Source organism: Miniopterus schreibersii (genome assembly GCF_964146895.1).
Source record: "Miniopterus schreibersii genome assembly, chromosome: 11".
Lineage (NCBI taxonomy): Eukaryota > Metazoa > Chordata > Mammalia > Chiroptera > Miniopteridae > Miniopterus > Miniopterus schreibersii.
This window is the reverse complement of record NC_138111.1, coordinates 56270113-56288672: the sequence shown is the minus strand read 5'-3', so window position 1 is coordinate 56288672 and position 18560 is coordinate 56270113. Positions and strand designations below refer to the sequence as shown.

Genomic DNA, 18560 nt, shown 5'->3' with positions numbered 1-18560 from the left:
TATTTCATTTCTTCCTTTCTAATCCTTATGACTTTGATTTATTTTTTTGGCTTATCACACTAGCTGTGCGCCCCACGACAATACTGAACACTAGTGGTGATAACAAGCACCCATATCGTTTTCCCAATCTCAATATTTGAGTATTAAGAACGATGGCATTGTTGCACATGTTCATTCTCAGTTTAAAAAGTTCCATTCTATACATAGTTCAATTTGAGTCTTTTTTAATATCATGAATAAGAGGTAAGTTTTCAAAGGCATTTTCGGTAGCTATTGAGATCTAAAGATTGAGCTTTTTTCTATTCATTAATGAATTATATTGATTTTCAAACATTAAATTAACCCCATTTAATTACTATGTATTATCTTTTGTATGTATTGCTGAGTCCAATTCTCTCATTTTTTTGTAACTATGTTCATGGAGGAGATTGGTAATATTCCCTTCTTGTGCTTGTCAGGCTTTGGCATAAGCATTATGCCAATTTCATAAACAGAGTTCCTTTTTTTCCTATTCTCTGTTCGAGTTCATGAAAAATCATTGTTATTTCTCCTCAATTTTGGGGAAGAATTCTCCAAGGACCCCATGGGCACCATGGCTTTTATTTAGTACCAGTGGGAAGGTTGCTAGAGATTCAATTTCTTTAATACATATCAAACTACTCATACAGCCTGCTTACCCTTCTGTTGGTTTTCCAAAGATTTATATTTTGATAAATTTCTACATCTCATCTAAACTGTGAAATTTATTGGCTAAAGTTCTTTATAAATTCTTTTATCTTTTTGTATGCTATAGGCTCTGAAGTGGTATCTCCTGTGTTATTACTGATATATTTCTCTCACTTATTATCCATATTTACACTGGCTTTATCATTTTGTTAAATTTTTCAAAGAACCAACTTTTGGCCTTACCGATTTTATTTTGTTTTGTATTGTATTAATTTTTATTCTTATTATTATTCCTTTTTTTCTTTACATTTAATTTGCTATTCTTTTCCAAGCTTCTTGAGATGGAAGCTTTAATCAAGATTATTTTCCTTTTTTCTTTTCTAATATATTCCCTGAAGGTATAAAATTTCGTTCTAGTACTGTTTTAGCAGTTGTGATACGGTTCATTTTCATTATCATTCAGTTTAAAATATTTTTATTTCTGTTTTGATTTTACTTTAATCCTTGGATTATTTATAAGTGTACTATTCAATTCCAGGCTACTGGAGGCATTCTAGTTGTTTTTAGGGTGTTTATTTTTAGCTTAATCCCATTGTCATCAGAGGACAGGCTCTAAATGACTTCAGTATTTTGAAATTTGTCGAAGTTTATGGTTTCTCATATGGTCATTTTGGTAACTTTCCCATGTATTGTTGAAAAGCACAGGAAATCTATCACTGTTCTATGTCAATTAAGTAGTTTGTTCATAGTGTGTTCAGATATTTTGTAAACTTACTGATTTTATCTGTCTGCTTATTCATCAAGCTACTGAAAAAGATGTTTTAATGTTTCCCACTCCTATTTCAGGTCTATTTCATCCCTTAGGTCTGCTCGTTTTTGTCATATGCTTTGAAGCTGTGTTATTTTGGGTACACTGACTAGAACAGTGATATTGTCAGTGACTTTGTTATCTCCATGAAATGTCCCCTTCAATTTCTAGCTTCTCCCTTTTTCTAATTTCTAATACTTTTCATTGTATAGTGGATACTAAACGAAAGGGCCACAGAATTTTTAGTCTAAATTATTTTAAACTTCTCTCCTCTGTTAGGCAGATAGAGGGGAGGACTGATTTCAATCAAAATCAGGGATTGGACTGGGTTAGGCTTAACTGCAGCTCTGGTAAATCTCAGTCCATGTCTGGTTCAACCCTGTTCCCAGGGCATGCCTCCTCAAGATTTTCGACTGACTAATGAGACTCCTCGACATGGAATAATTATGAGATCCAGATCTGTCCTCAGAGGTTTTCAGCTTACCTCTTTAACTCTCCCATCCCATAGAGTTCCAAACTTTGGAAAACATGTGGAGGGAGAAACAGGCTGTATTTGAGGTTCCCCAAGTCTCCTGCTTTGTCACTCAGGCACCACATACATGGCAAGGTCTCTATTGGTTTCTCTGCCTCCTGCACCAGCCTCTTGCTACCATCAAGCCTAAGTTCCAGCCTCTAGCTGGAGCCAGAATCAGTAAACGCACCCAGGTGAAAAGAGCTGTTGATCTTCAGTGTCAATTCATACCTCCTATGCTTTGTTTTCAGACCCACTCTCCAAGCCTGTCTTGTTTCCTAAGCACAAGACTGAAGATTTCACCTTGCCTTTCAGAGGCATCAGCCTAGTTCTTTAACTTTCAGTGCAAACTCAAAATTCAGCAAATATCTTTTGAGGAAAATCTCCATTCTGTCTCCTATATCAGAGTCTTCATAGAAACGCAGCAAATAGGAGACAGGTATCTGTGAGCTGGGGAACCAGGGAAGCCAGAGATATAATTCAGTCTGAGTCCAAAAGCCTGAGAACCAGGAGTGTCAATGTCCAAGGGCAGGACATGGATGCACCTGGTCAAGCAAAGCAAATTCACCCTTCCTTTGTTTTTCTGTTCTGTTCAGGCCTTCAACAGGCTGAATGTTGCCCAGACACACCGGTGAGTGTGATCTTCTTTACTCAGTCTGATTCAAATGCTAAGCTCTTCTGAACACACATTCAACAGACGCACCCAAAGCTAATGTTTTAGCACCGATCTGGGCATCTCTGAGCCCAATCATGTGACACATAAAATTAACCATCACATCACCCTAGTCCAGTGGAACCGCCAAAAGCCCCCATTTCTCTTTCCTCCAACAGGCCTCTTCCTGGCCAAGCCCTGATCCAAGCCCACAACCAGGATCAGTGAAAATCCCGCTTGTGGATGGGACCGTTCCTAAAATGCTCTCCAATTCCGGAATTTTTGTCTGTCTTTTCATCTTTGCTTCGACAGTTCTCTGATGCCTTTAAAATGTGATTTATTTTTGTTCATTACCCAGCTGTGTCTATACGTGAGGAGCAGCAGCAGCAATGCCCTATCATGACCCACTCCCTCCTGCCTGGGAATGGAAGTTAGAACAATACATTAAAATCCTGTACCTGAATACTCTGTGCTGCTCACCTGCAAGGCCAGGTTTCAAGCCTGGCTGCTTGTTTGTTTCATACATTTTCAGTATAAAATTGGGGATTCCTGCCACCGTCTTTCCTTGGTCTGTGCGGGCACCTCCTCTTAATGCCAGGTGATAGACCCCCCGGGGCATATTCACCATCTCTTGCCTCACGAGAGATGTAAAAAATTCCTCCAAAGCTGAAAGAGATAAAAGGAGATTACTACAGTATACTAGAAGAGAAACACTTTTAAAGCATACACAACAACAACTGAGCCTATTTCAGGCCAAACATCACAAAATAAAGAGAGAGCTCTCGATTCCCATGCTTCTTAAGTCTTGCTCAAGTCAGACCATAGCACCCAGTTGTTCAAGCTGAAAAGCTTAGCCATGCTTACCGTTTCCCTTCCCACACTCCCTACATGCACTCCATCAGCAAGTCCTTCTAGATCTACCTTCAAGGATACAGCCCAAATCCACCCATTTCTCTCCATTTTCACTGCTACCTGCCCAGCCATTATCTCCTCTCTTCCGCATCTGGATGAATTCAAAAACTAGTTTCGTGGTTTCTACTCCTCATGACCATGCCCCTACAAACCACTGTCCGTCCCAAAGCCAGAATTTGATGTCATTCCCCTCCCCAAGAGCTTCCAATGGCTTTTCACTGTACATAGAATAACTCCTGACAATGACCGAGGCTTTCTATGATGGAGCCCCTGCCCCCCACCCCCGACCTTATCTCGAACCCCATCCTCCTTGCTAGCTGTGCTGATGGCACGTCTCCACATGGCCTCTTTCCCATTCCTCAGTAACGCAAAGTTTGTATCTAAGTCAGGGCCACTGCACCTGCTATTCCTTCTACATGGAACACACCAGACCCAGATTTCCATGTGACTGGCTCCTTCTTGTCATTTAGGTATTTTAAGAGATGCCTTTATCATTCTGTAGCAATATCAGTACAATTATTAAAAAACAAAATATTAGTTCATTTTTTCTTTGCTTGTGGTTCTGATTAAGCCCAAGATCTTTATTGCTTGATATTTTTACTTATTATAAGGTAATGCAGATATGTGGGATCAAAAGACAGTAGATACCCAAACAGAATACTTGATAAGATTGGAGGTTTATATTCAAGTGTTATTTTCCTAAGAACCACTAGAGGTTGCCCAATGCAGAAACAAAAACATTAAAACTAAACAAATCATATGGAAAACAAAAAAAGGAAACTACTGTATGTGCCCCTTATTATAGGAACAAAAAACAAGGATCCACTCTAACAAAACTGGAATTTCATTCTGAATAGATCTAAAAGTCTCCTTTATATGACCATGATTGAATGAAAGGCAGTAAGTGCTTACTGGTGCACCTATTATGTGCCCAGTTCTGTCAATGCTATATAAAAATTTCCTAGATGCAACCAAGCTTCTCCATTCAAAGCCCAGAAAACACTGTGGGATGCTTTCCATTTATCCCTCCAGATCCATCCCCCACCCTCTCACCCAGCTCTGCCCTGGAAGAATAACCTTTACCAACTGCATCATCAGGCTCCCTTGTCCTCTGGCTTCACCCAATGGGGGACGCTGGCAGGAGGTCAGCGGGTGGAAACACAGTGAGGTCAGGCATGCACTCCCCAGGTACCCACCTGCAAGATCGCTACAGGTTGCCTGCAAGCCTCTTGTGCAGGCTTGGCTTCCCTGCTTGTAACACAGATGCTCTCTCTTTCTCCTAACTGCTACCTCCCCTTGCATCTTCTAGCTAAGGGACATGAACCACTCTGGGATGACTCACCATTGCCTGTGATTTTCCTTTAACCAGGACAACATAATAGCCCCTTTATTAAACTCTCAGTTACTCCATCTGAATGTGCCTTTCCTGTCAAGACCCTAATCAACACATCATCTAAATGAAAGCGATGAGAAACATCCAATTGCAGGGGATACACCCCAACACCTGCATCCACATGCCCATGTATGATTGCTTCAAGCTGGCTGAGTAGGAGTGTAGTCTTTTCAGAATGTAGCTAGTATCATCGTTGAGGACACAGGCACTATGATGAGAGAGGGCAATTTCATGCTTTCTCAGAAGGGATCCGATTCTGGCAAAAGCTGATACATGTCAAGAGATAAGTATACATCTGCAATAGACTAACACAGGAATGGAAATTTGTCTACTTATCAAGCTCTTTTCAGAGGACTAGGGATTCTCAAAATAACTCCAGCCCTAAGAATAGTTTAAATGAGGGGAAGATACCAAGACTGCAACTGATATAAAAAGTACCATCTTCCCCCGGCCACTAAGCTAGCAACTTGGAATTTCTTCCATCATTACTGAGTCTTGCCCTAGTCTTTGACCAGGTGAGAATTTGAAAAGAGCTGAAAATTTGTAGGTTGCAGTGTTAGATATAAATTTTTAAAACATCCCAAATAGCTTTCAAAAGGTGAGTGGATAAGCAAACTGTAGTACATCCTACAATGAAGTACTACTCAGAAATTAAAAAGAACAATTCATATAGGCAAGTATTTGAATGGATTCAAACACATGCTGAGTGGAAAAAAGGAAAAAAAACTGGTGAAATCCAAATAGATCTATAGTTAATAATATTGCACCAATGTGAAATTCCTGGTTTTAATAATGAACTAAGGTTATGTGAGATGCTATCAATTGGGAACAGGTAAGTAAAAGTATACTGCCACTTTCTAAACTGATTTTGCGACTTCTTATAAGTAGAGTCATTTCCAAATTTAAAAAATATTTTAACAGGTACCAGGAACACCCTTATTTAAAATATGCAAATTACTGAATTTAGTTTGCAGCTGCATTTGTGTTTACTTGAAAAGTAAGAGAAAAGGGCAAGGATTCACTTACATTCCTTGCAATTTGGTTTTGCCTACCTCCTGTACCTAGAGACCTAATATGTGTCACCCCCCTGGACCTTTGAGGCTATACATTCCTAAGGCTGGTGCTCTTTCCTGGTTCTTTCTTGAGTAATCCCAGGGAAAGTGAGGCACAGAAAAATGAACTTAGCCCATGCTGACACGGCTTGTGAGACACAGATAGCATTTAGACTACCCACCTGACTCTATTGAATTTTCTCAAACAGGTATAACTGCTGATATCAAGTTTTCTTAAGGAAAGGTGCTAATAACCATCAAGTACAAACCACACAGAGGAATCACATAACGGCCGCACAGCTCTGCACAGACTGGGAGGACAAACAATAGCACACCTTGGCAACCAACGTCTTCCCTCCTATTCTCATACCACAAGCCCCGGGGGGTGAGGGATCCATGTAAGGGGAAACATCATCATTTTAATACTAAGGACATTTTAGGGTACCAGAGGAACTTTGGTAACCGAAGGCGTTTTCCTTCCTCAACTCACTATTAACTGCAGGAAAGGACCTAGGCCCTGAAGAACCCTGAGGTACGAAGTAGGAAAGAACATGTGAAAGGAATAGGAAACTAATCTTTTTCCCTTTTTAAAAAAATGTATCTATTGTTGAAAGTATTACAGGTGTCTTCCCCCATTGACCCCCTGCACCTCGCTCCCACCTCCTCCCCAGGCCTTCACCCCATTATTGCCTGTGTCCATGGGTTATGCATATATGCATATAACTTCTTTGGTTAATCTCTTCCCACCCCCCACCCCCCTTCCCTCTGAAATATGATCGACTGTTGCCTGCATCAATGTCTCTGGATCTAATTTAGTTCGTCAGATTCTTCCATTCATTAGCTTCTTCTTAAAGAAGACCCTTCAACTTTTCCTATAGTGCTGGTCCGGTGGTGATGAACTCCTTTAGCTTTTTCTTATTTGTGAAGCTCTTTATCTGACCTTCAATTCTAAATGATAGCTTTGCTGGGTAGAGCAATCTTGGTTGTAGTTCCATGTTTTTCATCACTTTGAATATTTCTTGCCACTCCCTTCTGGACTGCAAACTTTCTGTTGAGAAGTCAGCTGACGGTCCTATGGGTGCTCCCTTGTAGGTAACTAATTGCTTTTCTCTTGCTGCTTTTAAGATTCTCCCTTTGTCTTTAACTTTTGGCATTTTAATGATGATGTGTCTTGCTGTGGGCCTCTTTGGGTTCCTCTTGTTTGGGACCCTCTGTGCTTCTTGGACTTGTAAGTCTATTTCTTTTCCCAGGTAGGGGAAGTTTTCTGTAATTATTTTTTCAAATAGGTTTTCAATTTCTTGATCTCTTTCATCTCCTCTGGCACCCCAATAATACGAATGTTGGGCCACTAGAGACTCCTTACACTATCTTCATATTTCTAGATTCTTTTTTCTTTTTGCTCTTCTGGTGGTTTTTCGTTTCCTCATGTTCCAAATTGCTGATTTCTCAGCATCCTCTACTCTACTGTTGATTCCCTGTAAATTATTCATTTCAGTTCGTGTACCCTTCATTTCTGATTGGTACTTTATTATGTCATCGATTTTCTCAGTTATTTTCGTAATACTCTTACAAATATGGTTGAGCATCCTTATAAACAAAATTCTGAACTCTGCATCTGTTAGCTTGCTTGGATCTATTTCATTTAGTTCCTCTTCTAGAAATTTCTTCTGTTCTTTCCTTTGTGACATGTTTCTTTGCCTCTGCATTTTAGCTGCTTCCTGGTGGTTGTTTCTATGTATTAGGAAGAGCTGCTATGTCTCCTGGAATTGGTAGAGTGGCTTTGTGTAGTAGGTGTCCTGTAGGGCCCAGTGGCTCAGCCTCCCCAGTCACCTGAGCTGGGCCTTCTGGTGCTCCCCTGTGTGGGCTGTGTGCACTGTCCTGTTGTAGTTGAGCCTTGGTTGCTGTTGGTGTCACCAGGAGGAACTGAACCCCAGGCCAATGAGCTGTGAGGACCAGATGCAGCTATAGCCAAAGAGCAGGATTTGCTTCAGTGGGGCTTTGGTGTTCACCAAGTGCGCCCCTTGAGTGTGTCACTCGTGGATGTGGTAGGGTTGTAATCCAGCGTCGTCGCATCTGACCACCAGGTGCACTGTCTCTGGGGCCTCCCGGGAGGTGCAAAGTCAGCCTGTGCCAGTGCCTTGCCCAGGGCCACCCAGCATGAGCTACACAGCAAACTGTAGTTGGCTGCTACTTGTGCTGGGCTTGGAGGTGTCCAGGAGAGGCCAAGCTGTGAGCCAATGCAGCTGCCGCTAGAGCCAGGCCTGGGGCCACTTATCAAGCCGTATGGGGCCCGCTGCTGCTTGTTTGAGAGATTTTAGGAAAGTCCTAAGCATGAGGCTCGAGAAGCCACTTGCACAGAAAAGCCCCTGGAAATGGCCTGGATGAGCTGCAGGTGGGGAGGGGCGGGGCCTCCGGGAATCACGGGGCGGGGCCGAAGGTGAGAGTCAGGTGCTGGCGATTCAAACATGGCGCCCGCCTGCCGGCTGTGTACGGGGAGGACTCGCCAAAGGAGCCATGGCCTCTGCCAGCCCTTCTGCCTGGGAGGAAGCCGCCCTCCGCCTCTCGCCCGGATCTCAGGCAGGTTAGTTCCTCCCCGAGTGTCCTGGGTCCTTTCCTGCTGCCGGGCGCTGGGCTCAGAGGGAGCGCGTCCGAGTGAGTCCGTGCGCGGGCCCTTTAAGAGGAGCTGCTGGGGCTCCTGTAGCCTCCGCGACCCTCAGGGACAGTCCCCGCTGGTTTCACAGCCCGAAGGTGTGGGGACATCTCTTCCCGGCCTGGAGCCCTGGGCTGGGGGCCTGCTGTGGGGCTGGGACCCCTCGCTCCTCCGGGAAACCACCACTGAGATTCCCTCCCGGGTTTAAACTGCAGCACTGGGTGTGGGCCGGTGGCCGCGTCTGTCTCCAATTCAGCCCCGATCCGCCCGCGTCTCTGCCCCTCCTACGGGTCTCGGTGCCTCTTCAGCTCCCTGGCTGTGGGGCTTCTGTGCAGCCAGATCTCAGGAGGCTCTGAGTGACGGTGGTTCTGTAGTTTAGTTGTCATTTTGACGTGGTTGTGGGAGGCGGCAGGGACCGCAGTCACCTTTGCCGCCATCTGGTCGTCTTCCCCTGGGAAACCAGTCTCTAAGGCTTGTTCCTGGTGTCAGTACAAGCCTTAGGTGCCATCCAGCTTTCTCTGATGAAAGGAGGAGGCGGTTTGGGACCGTAGCTTTGTCTAGAAACTAATAATATATATTTGGTTGAATTCCTCAGGAATCTCCACATGCGATGAAACCAAGGAAAAATCTTCCAATGTTACAGGCTAGTGAGGTTACGATTGTAAAGATAAGATGACATTTCTCATGTTTATTGAACTTAATTTTCAGAAATTAAATTTTTACATCCATGAACATTCAAGCTAGAACTGGGAGAGAACAGGTAATAGATGCATGCTCAGCAAAATATTGACTACCACTGAATTAGAATAATTAGATATAATTAGAATAATTTTTAAAATGTCAGGGTTCTGTAAAATTTACATTGAAACTAAATGACCACACAATTTGATCTGTTGTTTAAAGGCATTAATTTACAGTTCTCAAATATTGGTGCCATCTTTCGAGTAATTCAAAAGAAAGAATGAATTTATGATGATGAAACTAGCCAGTAAATCTCAGAATATTTTAATGACCTTTTTACTTACCTTATGTAATAATAAACAGTTATTTGAATCCGTGACTTCAAGTTCCAGTGCAAATTTGTCTTACAGAATACATTTAGCATTTGAAATACATTTTAATTTCTCAGTAAAAATGGTTGCTTAAACTAGTTCTCCAGCTCAATTTTATTCAAATCTAACATATTCAGTATGTTTTGAATGCCATACCACCTCAAGCGGTCCTATAGAACAGATGGGAGCATGTTGCATTTCAGAGAGAAAATAAGTATGTAAGATTAAAGTAAGCCATAGTATGTACACATTGCAAAAGGGCACAATCAGATAGGTAAAAATCACTGAAAAATGCTAGCTTCCCTGCAGCTAAATCAGTAAGAGTCACCTGGTAAAACCAAAGGCGAGGTGAGTGACAGCAGTTTCAGGTAGCAAGAGCCAGGAACTGAAAGATCCACGTCCTTTACGTCACCCTCATCATCTTCATCGTCATCCAGTTCATCAGGAAGGCTGATTTCTGGTCTTATCTGAAATGACAGAGGAGAACACACTAAACATTATGTAAAATCTTTTGTTTGTTATGTCAAGATTTAAAAACTGGGTTAGACTCACTGCTCTATGTCAAAAACCATTAAAAATAATTTAAAAAAACTATTAATTTTCAGATTAACTAAATGTTAACCTCTAATCATCTTATTAGATACAATCCCAGATGCATGTAAAGAACTAATAATGATATAGTAAGAAAATCACCATAAACCAACATAAACAATGATTATTATAGAAAAATAAAATTTTACACCATCCAAAAATAAAATACAAACACTGACACATTCAATATATTGAACTTCTATAGTTTACAATTAAATATTTGCTGGTCTGAATATATTTTTTCAAAAATTTGTGATTCCAGCCATATCTCTATGACAAAGCTTACAATCTTCCAGTAGAATATGTAGTAGAGATCAGGAAAGAACAGAATGCTTTAGTTGACTTTATTTTAGACTTGGCAGTTTGTTGCTATAGAATATAAAAACACTAAAATCCATAATTGGTAGCTACACTTTATTGTGTGTGATTTGCAATTTGAAGATTACCACTATTGTAATTTCCACGAGATATAACTGTCAAGCAATTAATTAAATTTTTAATACTTTCAATGATACACCATCACAATGCCCACATGGAGATAATTAAGCATTAGGGGAGGAAATAAAAATATATAAAAGTGGTTGCTATAACCATAAAGTGCCAGAACCCAGTCATTACCATTAGCCTGGCTCCTGGAGTTATTTTTAGAAACAATTAACAATTCCTGCAGACTGCCTTCTTCATAGGTCCCCAAAGCACTGTTCCATTTAGGAACTGCACTGAGTCAGGGTTCTTGCAGGGGGATTAAAAAAAGAAAGAGGAAATGCTTCACTTAAGTATAATAACCTCAACTCCAGTGAAACCTTTCAACCATAACTGGTGTTCTCTTCAATAGTGAAGGAGTGAAAGCAACCTGACTACCCGAGCACTTTCCAAGACAAGATTTAATTCCGAGTCAATATTGAGTGCCTAATTCCCAGAGGACTGAGCCAGCCGTAATTACAGAGATAACAGCAAGCCATGCTTCACAGAGGGCATTTGTTGATATCAATGCAAACCAGAGAAACCCTGGCACGTTTGCAAACCTTTTGGTTCTGACAAGCGGAGTTTTCCAAGTGTCTCTGGTCTTCAAACATACTTGGAAGTTGCCAGGGTTAGTATCATCAGGAGTTATCTTAGACATTCTAACATGTCCTAGTTCCCTAAAAGTTCCCCAAAAAGGCGTTGGTCTGGGTCCATTTGCCTTACTTCCTGACTTTTTACACATCCACAGTACAAACTGAAAATTATTTCAACAACATACTGGGGAAGCAGACACCAATGCTTACAGCTGGAGACTACATGAGTAACACCAGCTACCACACCAGTCCATCATAGCCCAGGGAACTTCTGCTATGAATCAATTCGCAAAGGATAGGAGACTTGGGAGGTGGCTCACATGAAAATTCAGAGGGATGGAGAGGCTGTGGAGAAATCAGAACTGGCACACACTGCTGGTGTGAATATAATATGACGCATCCCCTTTGGAAAACAGTTTGGTAGTTTCTGAAAATGTTAAAGACAGTGATCAAATGCCCCAGCAATTCCACTGCTAGGTATACAACCAAGAGAAATGAAAATATACAATTATACAAAACACTTGCACATGAATGTTCACCAGTGTGAATGCATTATTCATAATAGCTAAAAAAAAACCCCAAAAAACCGAGGCAACTGAAATGCCCGTGAACTGATGAATGCGTGAACAAAATGTGCCACATCTATACCATGGAATATTATTCAGTCATAAAAAGGTGTGAAGGGCAGATACATGCTACACATGGATGACCCTTAAAAATATGCTGTTGAGGAAGCCAGTCACCAGAGACCACCTACTACATGATTTCATTATAGGAAAGGTTCAGGCCAGGCAAATTTAGAGACAGAAAGTAGATTGATGGTTGCTTAGGGCAGGGGAGGGGGAATGGGAATTGTCTCATAATGAAATGTTCTAAAATTAGGTTGTGGCTGCTCTGTGATTAGTTGCACAATTCCTTGAATATACTAAAACCACTGAATTGCATGCTTTAAATAGGTGAATCACATGGAATGTGAATCATGTCTCAATTAATTTGTTTGAAAAGAAGGTGGTAGGGAGGACGGCAGGAGGGAGGGAAAGTGGGAGGGAGGGGAGGGAGGGAAAGTGGGAGGGAGGGGAGGGCAGCTATAAGAAAGAGGTGAGGAGGAAATGGGAGGAGGGTGAGGGAGGTGTCAGTGGCACAAGCAGAAGAATAAGCAGAAGAGGAAGCCACAGTCACCTTCCGAGGGTGTATGAACTCTGCCCAATGATCAAATGCTCCCAATTCCAGAATTTACTATAAAAGGGGTACAATCATGTTCCCACACATTTTAGTGTACCCACTCTTCCTGCTCAGTCAGCCTAAATTACTAAAATGGTCCCAGCACCCAGCCATCAATATTTCTGAGAGCCACTAAAGAAAGACCTTCTAGGATGCGGGTAAAAAAAATGAATCCATTCATCCTTCAACCTTAAGTTGCCTAATTTCACATTCACATAACTGAACGTCTATATTAATTTATCTGCTATATGGTAAGCAGCATATGTCTGCATCTCACATAGCATATATTTAACAACTACAGATGCACTTTAATTTAAGTAAAGATGACATACTCCAATTTTGTTTCTTCAAATGTGAGTTGATATTTTAGCACTTATTGTTAGAACTTGGTTCCATTACATTTCCATCCCTTTCTGCTCATCTCTTTTAAAAATATATATATATGTTTTTATTGATTCTAGAGAAAGAGGAGGGGAGAGAGGGAGAGAGGGAGGAGGAAAAGAAAGAGAGAGAGAGAGAGAGAGAGAGAGAGAGAGAGAGAAACATCGACAAAGCCTGAAACCCGAGCATGTGCCCAGACTGGGAATCAAACCAGCGACCCTTGGTGCATGGGGCAACACTCAGCCAACTGAGCCACACTCGCTGGACTCTGCTCACCTCCTAAAGAGGTATTTATTCCAGCTTCCCTATGCTAGCTCCAGTCTTCTCCCTTGGCTTGTGTGCAAAGACTGAATATGATCAATGTGAGTACAACTAAGGAAAATCAAGAGACATCGTACGAACAAATATCTGTTAAAATTATATAATTTGGTCAATTAAATTACATTAACTGCTAAAATACCCATATATTTAAAACTTCACATATATTTAAAACACAAACACACATGCATGTACACACACAACTATGCCTTTTAGATTATAGCTAAGCTTTATTGGAGAAAATTTAATAGAGAGCCAAATATAAAATGATAAATTACTTTTAAAATCTGCTTCAAATTGAATATTGGAAAGCTTATCCTACAAAATGCCTAACTATGAGTTCTGAGCCAGATAACCTTTCAACCACCTTTGTGTGTAACCTATGAAAATCCAGGAGTTTGTGGAGAAACAGAGGATTTTATTTGGAACACGTCAAGTATCTGCATAAATTCATTTCAAAAGAGAAACAGCTTCTGATGAATGCAGTGACATTCACTTAAATCAAAGCCGAACAGGTTACACCATATTAATACCCACTCAGCATGCATAATGAGTCCTCTTATATTACTTGCTTCTAAAATTAACTCCAGAAATCAACAACACAATTTATCTGAAGATCTCTATAATAAAAAGTTTAGTTTTTAAATAGCTAAATATTTTTTAATGAACCCAGGTCAGAGAGGAGAGTCAATCTTCTACCTAAATGTTTATCCATTACTTATTGTTTTATCAGGAAAATAATTCCCTACAGTTTTTTTGTTTGGTTGTCTTTTTGAGGTTGATTTTTTTTTTTCTTTCACTAAAGAAAGCAGAGAAAGATAAATAGCTAAAAAGAACAAAGAAATACAAACTGAAAGGGAGCAAGCACTCATGTCTGTTTTTTAACATTAGAATGAACAGGTCCTCGATGAAGCCCCGAAAATTTTTTGCACCAACTTCAGATTTGCAAGTTTCAAGTAATTAACAGTATTTTTACAAACCAACAAAACACATGGCTTGCCTCGCACTTAGTATATGTCCAATAAATAAGTATTAAATCAGTGCAAGTGTTAAGTGTCTATCACCAATAATCTCACAAAACTTCCTAAAAATAAACCAGTGGCAAGAAAGATGAGTTACCAGATTTGATATTCAAATCCCTAACTCACCTGGTATCTCATGCATTATCTACTGTCCACGGACATTTTTAAAAAATTTATCTTTATTATCGAAAGTATTACCTATGTCCCCCCCTTCTTTCTTCCATCGCCTCCCTTTACTCCACCCCCCAGGCCTTCACCACACTGCTGTCCATGGGTTATGCACATATGTTCTTTGGTTTCCATCTAGCCTTAGATGCAATGTCTTATTCAACCCTAAATTTTTTTCCTGATGTCTGCCACTCCTCTAATGCCTTTTGTTCTACCAGCCTGTTGGCTTTTAAACAAATTTCACAGTTTTAAATTAATGCATCAATCAACAAGAAATCCTTCTTTAGTAAATTTAAAGAAGCGTAGTGCTTACAAGAGTAGCTAAATTATAATCCACAAATGTAGCTATGTTGATAAGGATGCATTATATCTCTTTTTTTAAAAACAAAAAGTTCTGCCTGTAATTCATATTGTGCTCACTTTGAAAATTATTTCGCAAGTTTCCGCAAGCAGAAAAAGAGGAAGAGGGCCTACTTCCACTGGAAAGTGCAGGCGCCCTTCAGCTTCGTGGTAATGGCCATGGCCCTTGATGCAGAGTAGTCTCTGACAGCAGGAATCTTGATTTCTATATTACAGAAGTCCCTACCTGGCAGGGACTTTAAAACAGCTGAAAACAAGCTTTTCTGGAAAATGAGTCTCAGTTTCTCCTCACTGTCATCATCTACAAAGCAGAGGTGGGGCGCTGACTTGGTTGTCTCCTTAGCCTTTGAGGACTTTGGGGACTTGTTTGGAATATGAATACATTGGCCGCTTTCTGGACTTTTAGTTTCAGGTATTCAAGCGGCCAAACTGAAAACCATTAATCAATAAAAAGAAGAGGAATGCACCGGTGCCGTCTTGGGAGCAATGATTCTCCGTGAGGGGGCAGGTCCTCCAGGTCAGAAGCCGGGCGTCAGAGGTAGACTCTTTTAAACTACTTTGTCCCTTCATCTTAATTCCAGTTGAAAACATTCACAACAGTGAACCGCTGCTCATATCCCAGAAGGGGGTTAGGGCAGAAAAAAGGTTGAAAAGCATGGCCAAAAAGGATAAGCTTCAGCGATCCCCTTCACAGTTCCCCATGTGCTGATGGTGAACACCAAGCATACACAGAAACCCCACCTCTGCGTGCATCGCTACCCTTTATGTCGGGAGGTAGGAAGAGCTGTTATGGCTATTGGGAGCAGATGATATAGAAGAGTTAGATTAAGAAAGTACCTAATAGTTGACTGAGTATAGCACTTATTTGAGTATAAATTCTAACAACCATAATCAGAAACTGGATTAACCCTAAAGTAAGAAAAAAAACCCCAAACATATTAATACTGAAAAAGGTAGAGACGAAACAGCCCAGTAGATATGAAAGTTGATTAACAAAAGCCATTTATTCCAGCTGGAATATTATAAGAATAATTGCTAAAAGTAAAGGCAGTTGGTATGCTGTGATGTAAATTAGCAATTGCTTATTAAAAATAATAATAATAAAAGGTATCTTTCCAGATGGTACAGCTAATCTATTGGTAGGAGTCTGCACACCAAATTTACATGTAGCTTTTTTTTCAACCTCCCTCCCTCCCTCCAGCTATGGGTATTGCTAGTCACCAGAGTGCAGTCTGAAGTCCCACCTTTTTTTAATTTTATGAGTCATAACACTTTTTCCTAAGGCTTCCCATTTGTGATAACTGCATGACAAGGTGGCCATCTGTCTTGGGAGTCCTCAGTAACCTGGGAAATCCTGCCTTACTTAGAATTTGGTTTTACAAGAGCCTGTCCTTCAGGCCCACTTATGTGGTGGCTCCTGTTCAATTCAATAGACAGAAGTTTGCCTGGTTCTTCCTAGCATCTAATCTCCATATAACCTCAATCTAGAAGAGAAAGAAAACCCATTTTAATGCCCGAGGATCCCAAGAAATTCACACTAAAACTTCTTGCCGTTTGGCCTCAAGGACAGATTCCGAGTAATGTTACACATAACTTCTAGTAGAATGTCTGCCTCACACTCTAAAGGCATTTGTGCACTCGAATGCATTTGAATTAGTAGTAGCATAGCACTCAGTGTGAAATCAGACACTTCACTCCCAATATAACCTAATTTAAAGTTGGCTATATCAGGTAGATACTAGGAAAGGTTGTGTATTTTTAGTTTAGTCTAAATACTAAGATAATATAACACTACATGTTAACCCTTAAAAGAGTAACACTTTCCTTATCCAGCTCTCTGGTGCTAACCTACACATCATTTCACACTAAACTAATCAACAGCAGATTTTTTTTTCCCACATGGCATCTCAATTTTATATCACGAAGATCTCTGGCTGCACAGGTGGTACCCATCTTACCCTGCGCAGGCCATGCTTGGACCTGAAGCCCAGGAAGGCACCCTAACTTGACAAAGTGGTTGCTACAGCGGCCTAGATCTTCTGGAGTAAGCACGGCGCTGGCGTGCAGTCCTGCGCCCAGTCACCATAGGGAGGCTTCAGTTACCCCACAGGTGTCTTCCGTCTTCTCCAAAGAGATTTAAAGTCATAATCTGGGATGTCTACCACCTCTGCGGTCTAAGATCATTACAGATTAAACAGGTAATGAATGTAAATTCTTATCTTTTATAGATCACATATCTAGTTACATATACATCCATCAGGTACAAATCTCCTAAGAGGGGCAGGGATACGAATAAAGTTGTAAAACCCACCAGGAAAGAGACACCAGTGAGAAAGCAGGTAGGCCTACCTGTTCGGGCAGATGAAGGATGGTGTGCTCTCCGGCACTAAAGTGGGACAGAGACTGATATGCAGCATTTGCTACAACTGGGTCCTGGATAAGATAAAAGTAAAACGAACAAGAGAAACAACATACATTAAACATCAACTCTGGCCGAAGAAAACCTCCCCTCACCAACCTCAAAGTTCTATTGTCAATGCTCTGGAAATGGTATTAACTTGCTTCATCTGTCCCAATAGAAAACAGAGAGAAAAGCATTGGGTAGAGGGATCAGAAGCACTAAATTTTTATGCTAGTTTGAACATTAAACATAAAGTAACTCACAATCGCTCAGGCCCCATGCGGTAGTGTAGCTGAGTGGAAGGTGGATGAGTATGTAGAGTCTGATAGGCCTGGAGCTGGATTCTGCTGCTCCAGCTACTAGCAGGGAAAGTGAGCCTTTCGGAATATAAGCTCTTTCACTCATGAGTCAGGTATAACATCACCCAGACCCTCTTCTCTAAATTCCTTGATTAGAAACATCTAAAAAATGGACTGGGTTTTTGCTTGTTTGATATGCTTGCTGGTGGGGGAGGGACAAAGCAGGAAAGAGGAAGGACCATTAAAAATATGAGACAATGACAACCATCCCTCTTCAGACAAATGTCAGCTTCACAAAGTAATATGTGCACTTTATGGTGAAAGCATATTAATGAAAGAAAATTGAGAATACTTTTTAAAGTCTAAACTCATGAATAGTCACAGTTCTTTTAAAATCAAGAAGCCAACATTTCAAGGGAGTTTTGTTTTATTCTAAGAACTTTATTTGATAGTCCTTTCCCCAGCTTGGTTCTGTTTCACTGACACCCCTTGTGATAGTACCTTGTTTTGGGTGTGAGTCCAGAGGAAGCTGAGGACTTGAACTTTGAAATTCTGAAAAATCAACAAACATCAGAATAAAGTTTTGAGACAAAGGTAAAACTGAATATAAACAATCTAAAGTAGCAAACAGTGGAAACCAAATCACTTTAACTAGTAACTGACTTAACCTTTATTTACTCATCATTCATAAAATGCAAATACTCAGAAACAGACTCATCACTTAAATACATGGATATTTTAAACACAATGGGATTTTAAGATTATTAAATTTCACCACCTAACGATTTCTTACTGACCTTGCAAATCCTACTAGGATCGTCACACCCCTCTCTCACTCCACTGTTCCCGATTCCCTACCTAGAAGAATCTCCCTTCTCCAAACGATCAGATGCCACAGGGCACACCTTAGCATCTAGTGTATAGTTAACTCCCTACTGGGTTGTATATGCCTTTAGATAGTCATTGTTTTCTTCATTTAAAGGCCTAGACCATAAAGCCCAGAACATAAAGAAAGTCTGGTTCCTCAAATAAATATTTAACAAAT

The 18560-nt window shown here is 40.7% G+C and overlaps 1 protein-coding gene across 3 annotated transcripts in view; it reads right to left on the bottom strand.

The window, feature by feature from the left end:
* The window catches only part of FOCAD (focadhesin), a 256525-nt gene that overhangs the window by 88183 nt on the left and 149782 nt on the right, over positions 1 to 18560 (bottom strand). For all 3 annotated transcript variants that reach the window (XM_081150464.1, XM_081150465.1, XM_081150466.1), the window contains exons 17-20: positions 18017 to 18067; positions 17165 to 17248; positions 10025 to 10163; positions 3118 to 3303 (exon numbers count right to left, since the gene is read on the bottom strand). In XM_081150464.1, coding sequence (XP_081006590.1) covers positions 3118 to 3303; positions 10025 to 10163; positions 17165 to 17248; positions 18017 to 18067 — 460 coding nt within the window. The remainder of the gene's footprint in view (positions 1 to 3117; positions 3304 to 10024; positions 10164 to 17164; positions 17249 to 18016; positions 18068 to 18560) is intronic.